This window comes from Babylonia areolata, chromosome 11 (genome assembly GCF_041734735.1).
Source record: "Babylonia areolata isolate BAREFJ2019XMU chromosome 11, ASM4173473v1, whole genome shotgun sequence".
NCBI classification, from domain to species: domain Eukaryota; kingdom Metazoa; phylum Mollusca; class Gastropoda; order Neogastropoda; family Buccinidae; genus Babylonia; species Babylonia areolata.
The window spans coordinates 17,285,563-17,290,633 of NC_134886.1; the positions used below are offsets into that span (position 1 = coordinate 17,285,563).

At 43.7% G+C, this 5,071-nt stretch overlaps 1 protein-coding gene across 1 annotated transcript in view; it reads left to right on the top strand.

Moving 5' to 3' along the window:
- The window catches only part of LOC143287588 (uncharacterized), a 13,494-nt gene extending 9,748 nt beyond the window's left edge, over nucleotides 1-3,746 (top strand). The window contains exon 8 of the mRNA XM_076595697.1: nucleotides 2,458-3,746. Within this exon, the coding sequence (XP_076451812.1) occupies nucleotides 2,458-2,793 (336 nt within the window). The 3' untranslated portion in view covers nucleotides 2,794-3,746. The remainder of the gene's footprint in view (nucleotides 1-2,457) is intronic.
- The last annotated feature ends 1,325 nt before the right edge of the window (nucleotides 3,747-5,071 follow it).

Sequence of the window (5,071 nt, forward strand, 5' to 3'; positions counted from 1 at the left end):
TCAATGGTGTCTCCGCTGCAGTGGGATTACATTTACAGCTTAGTCTTTTGTGAAGGACTGTAACTCAACTAGGAGGCAAGATTGCACTGGCTCTTAGTGCTGCAGCCTTGTGGGCTAGTCCGCCTTTGGGGACCACCCCCAGTGCCGACTGTCCTAAAGCCCTCATGGTCGAGAAATGGGGATGTAACTTGGGCAAGACACTCGCCACAAGAATCAAATTCTAACCCAGACAATCAAGACAGCAGCTGCACCCTTTGCTGTTCTGAGAGGTATTGTTGGACACCACTGACTATTATAGACTTGGTGCTCATTGAAGATGATGGATGCAACACCTGAGTGGTCAAAGCCTTGGACTTTCACTCTGAGGGTCCAGGGTTTGAATCCTGGTCATTGCACCAGATGGGTCAGTGGTGGAGGTTTTTCCGATCTCCCAGGTCAACAGATGTGGCAGACCTGTTAATGCCCAAACACCCCTGTATGTGTTTATTCATTCAGAAGATCAAACACTCATGTTAAAGTGCTTTGATTTGTCTCTGCATGAGATTCAGCACCAGATAAATACTAAATTATTATTTCACTACACATACTTTACTGTGACCCACTAGTGCAGACTCTGGCAGGGAGTCCGATTCCTGTCCTGTTTCAAACTACTATCCGCCTATGCGGTGAAAACGAAAGTAGCTACTGCCGATAACCTCCCGGAAGTAGGTTACCTCCCCTCTGTATCCCTGGCTAGCTTCCTCTTTTTCCGGCAGCCATCTTGACTCCTGATCCTGTGCTCTTGATACGGCTAATTTTTTTTCGTATTTTCTGTCTGTCTGTCAATTCTCTGGCATTCTTTTTTTTTTTTTTTTTGGTCAAATTATGTCTTCAACCAGGTCACATAATTATATGGCTCGATTGGGCGATCGGAGTCTGCACTTGGGGGGTCACGGTAAGTATGTTAGATAAAGATAATTTTAGGAACAAAAATTCCTTTATTAGATATCCTGTGATGCATGTCAGGGTTCACTGGCTTTGGGAAACAAAGAACATACCCAGCATGCCCATGTCTGAAAAATGAGTATGGTGGAGGTAACAACAGACATCCACAGAAAAACCCACTGATACATGTTGGAGTTGCAGGCCACAAATGCAGAAGAATTGCCAGGTCAGATTTAACGAGGATTGCATTTAAAGTCTGTTCTAGTTGACAGTGCATTGTATTTGATGTTTCTTTTACATGAGTGAAGATTAAAGCTGTGTTATTGAAACAGGAATAAAACAGTCGTGTGTGTTTATGGTCTGATGTATTGGTATTCAGTATTTATAAAAAGAAAGAAAAGAAAAGATTTATTTTAAAAAAAGAAGAGGATAAAACATAAGCAGCTGGAATCATAAAGCTCAGATGATGCTCAATGAGAAAGCAAAATCTCACTAGCTTTGTTGCTTTAGAAATTGTGCAATGATGAGTGAATATGAGCTCTAAAGAATATGTTGAAACACCTTGATCTGGTGTTGGAAGTACACATAACTGTTTGTTCTTCAGTTCTGCTGGAATGTTTTACCCCCCCCCCCCCCCGTCCCCCCAACCCCGCCCCTCACCCCCTTTTTTTGGTGGCCTGACAACCAGAATAGTTGCAAGGGAAACAGCTTAATGAAGTAGGTGGACAAGGAATAAATCCACACTGGCTTTTTATCTCCCCTGGTATATCAATTCACTGTTGATTGAATGCTCACTCTCTCTCTCTCTCTCTCGCGAGATTGAATGTTCACTCACTCACACACACACACACACACACACACACACTCAGAAGCACGCATACTAAATGGAGAGTTCATTAGAGGGAGAAAAAACCCCACAAAGACCACTTTCTTGGTGTGATTCCCATTATTCACTGTTACATTCTTCTGAAGAAAAAAAACAACCACCCTCCACTAATCCATCAACATAGGCAGGGTTGATGTAATGTTGGCAACATTCATCGTTAAGCACACCAGTGTCCAAAAGTTTGTAAACTTGACGCTGTCCCCTCACAAAAAATAAAAGAAAACTACAAGAAGAACCCATGTTTGTTGTGTTTTCCTGTGGGAAAAAATCAGAAAAGTTCTAGCCTGAATTAGAAATCAAACACGATTCTTTGCAAAATCCGATGTTGAGAGTAGTGCACTTTTACTTTCAAGTAAAGCCATTCTTCCAGTGCAGCACCCAGGCATTTGAGCAGCCAACCATCATTGGTGAATGTCAATCGTCATTTGGAGACTCAAGTGAATCAAACTGCCAGGTCATTGTGAACTCAATGACATTCGGACGAAAAATGAACAGTCTATTGTATGATTAATTTAGTTTGGAAACTCAGTCCAGTTAGGTTGGAAAAGTTTGTAAAAATTTTTATAAAGTTTTATGCCCTGTTTTGTGTATGAACCCTGTCACACGCACGTTGACGTGGATGAACGAACTGCTCTGTCTGTCGTCAGACCCTGGCCGAGGCGGAGAAGGCAGCGTCCACGTTCCACTGGCCACTGCTGACTGACCCGCAGCCCCAAAGACAAAGACCCGACCCTCTGCCCACGTGGCGGAAGCAGTACATGGACACGACCTTGAACCTACTGCAGCCGGAAGCCATGTCGCTGTCCTTGACCTCGTCTCTGGACGGGGGTCAGCGAGGGCGGCGGGGTGCCAGAGCGGAGAACGTGCAGCGGAGGACGGACCAGCTGCTCAGCTCGACCTACTCCATGATGTACGAGATGCAGAAGGCACGAGAGCTGCGGCAGGAAGAGCGCAGGAGGCAGTGTGGGAAGATGGTGTCTTGATTCCTGCGTGTTTTGTCTGTCTGCGTGTCTGGTGTGGTGTGTCTTGAGTGTTGCATGTTTTGTGTGTCTGTGTCTGAGGTGTCTTGATTTTTGCGTGTTTTGTGTGTCTGTGTGTGTGGTGTCTTGATTCCTGCGCGTTTTAACTGTGTGCGTGTGTGGTGTGATTTTTGCATGTTTTGTGTGTCTCTGTGGTGTCTTGATTTTTGTGTTTTGTCTGTGTGTGTGGTGGGGGTAGGGGTGGGTGTATCGACATGGAGAACGTTGGTGATGGCGTTCATTGCTGCAGCGCGTCCTGACCAACCAGATTTCAGGACTGGTGACACTGACAGTGACAGTGACAGATGTGTGTGTTGGTTTGTTTGGATGTTCAGCTGTTAACCCTCTTGCATTTGTCTGGTGTAGCAGCTTCAGAGTACCCATCCCCTGGGGTCATTTGTGGCGAGTCAAGATATCCCCCTCCTTTCTACTTGTGTAATCAAGTTACTGAAAAATGGAGGATGGGGCAGGGGGGATCATTCTTGGCTGGCCTTTACTGACTTGCCCTTTTCCTCAACTTCTTCTCTGAATGGAAGCAAACACAGGAGAAGTCCTACTTTAATGGCCTGTATTGATTCTAAGTGGATGAAATTTACACCCGGGGATCATTTTAACGTAGGTTTGGACATCCATTACGAGGGAGGGGTGGGGTAGGGGTGAAATCCAGCTAAGGTGTTTAGTTCTGACCAGGTGAAGTTTGCCCCCGGGCGGTCACTCCGGGCCAGTCTACATAGACATCTGGGCTCACCAGATTTGACCCAGGGGTAAAAAAGCAACAGGGGTACAAATAGGCTGCTGACCAGGATTCCCTGGGGAAACATGAATTGTATTTTTCCATCACACACTGACCACGTGTTATCATTTGTGGAGGCTCAGAAATGAATTGCATTTTGAGAGTAGAACCACTAAAAGAATATTAACCCCTAGGCTGCCTGCATGACGAGATAACTCGTCATGGCAAGCATGTATGCTTCACTGCCTGCATGACGAGATAACTCGTCATCGAAATATTCTGACTTTTCCCTGGTTTGCATTCACTTCCTTGGCAAAAATAGTGGTAGCTTTAGCCTGGGGAATCTCTCTAGATTCTATTCATAGCTAGAAACCCCATCTACGTCATGAAGCAGTCCTTTATTTGAACGTTTTGGTTGGGTCACTGTCCAAGTGTTTGCCTGACTTCTCTCCTCGCTCGCTCAACAAAATGTCGGACTGACGCCGTGCTCAAGACATGCGATCATGACGAACTAAATCAAAAATGATTTCTTTCTTTAGCTGATGCTCAGAAAGAACTGAAGCCTAAATTCGAAGGAGAAGATAGAGATGAACATTTATAGGACGATCTGATAGAAAATAAAGGGAGCAATCAAGAGAGTGGCCAAGATGCAACTGTCAGTGAGTGATGTCAGCTGTACAGCTGTTAGCAGACGACAGATGACCGAATTAGCAGCAGAGCGATATTCTTGGCAAGCAGCCAACGCGGTCTGATGAGAACTGAATCAAGTGACCGTGTGAGAGGGGTGAGGAGGAGGGGGGGGGGGGTGGAGACTGAGGGGGCGTGGCCTCACATCCATCTTATCACTTGGAGAAGTCACAATGTATTGTGTATCTATCTCTTAAAAAAAATATATATATATTGTGGTTGTTCTAGTATGATTTTGTGTTTGCAGATATCCATTTGTCCAGAAAATATGATGTTTTTGTGCAAATTACCTGACTAATGTTTGTAATGAACAAGTTGAAAATGTGACAAAAAACAAAACACTGATTTCAAAACAACAACATGTCACTAAAAATATATAAAATGTGAAAATAGCATGTGTTTTGTATTCTTTATTCATTTACCTTTCAGAAAATATATACTTTTATGGGTCTTTCTCCAATAACAAAGAGCACAGAATTTTTGGAAAATTTATACCCGTTTTTTGGGAAAAAACCCTGGCAAATAGATTTCACTTAAATCTTATTCTCCTGGCAGCGAAAGGGTTAAACCAAGCGGGGAGTTTCACTTGATAAGAGCCTGAATGCAAGAGGGTTGACATGTTGGTGAAAATGTTTTGTTGCGACAGGTGACATTGAGAATGTCTTTATTTGAATTTTTGCTGATTGTTGATGTTGTCTTCACTTTGGGTTTTTGAATGAAAATAGAATTTGTAAAGGGAGATGATGATATGTGATAGAATTTTCTATATGTCTTTTAGTTTTGTCCCATTCTCATAGTTTATGTATATTGCACGACTGGTTA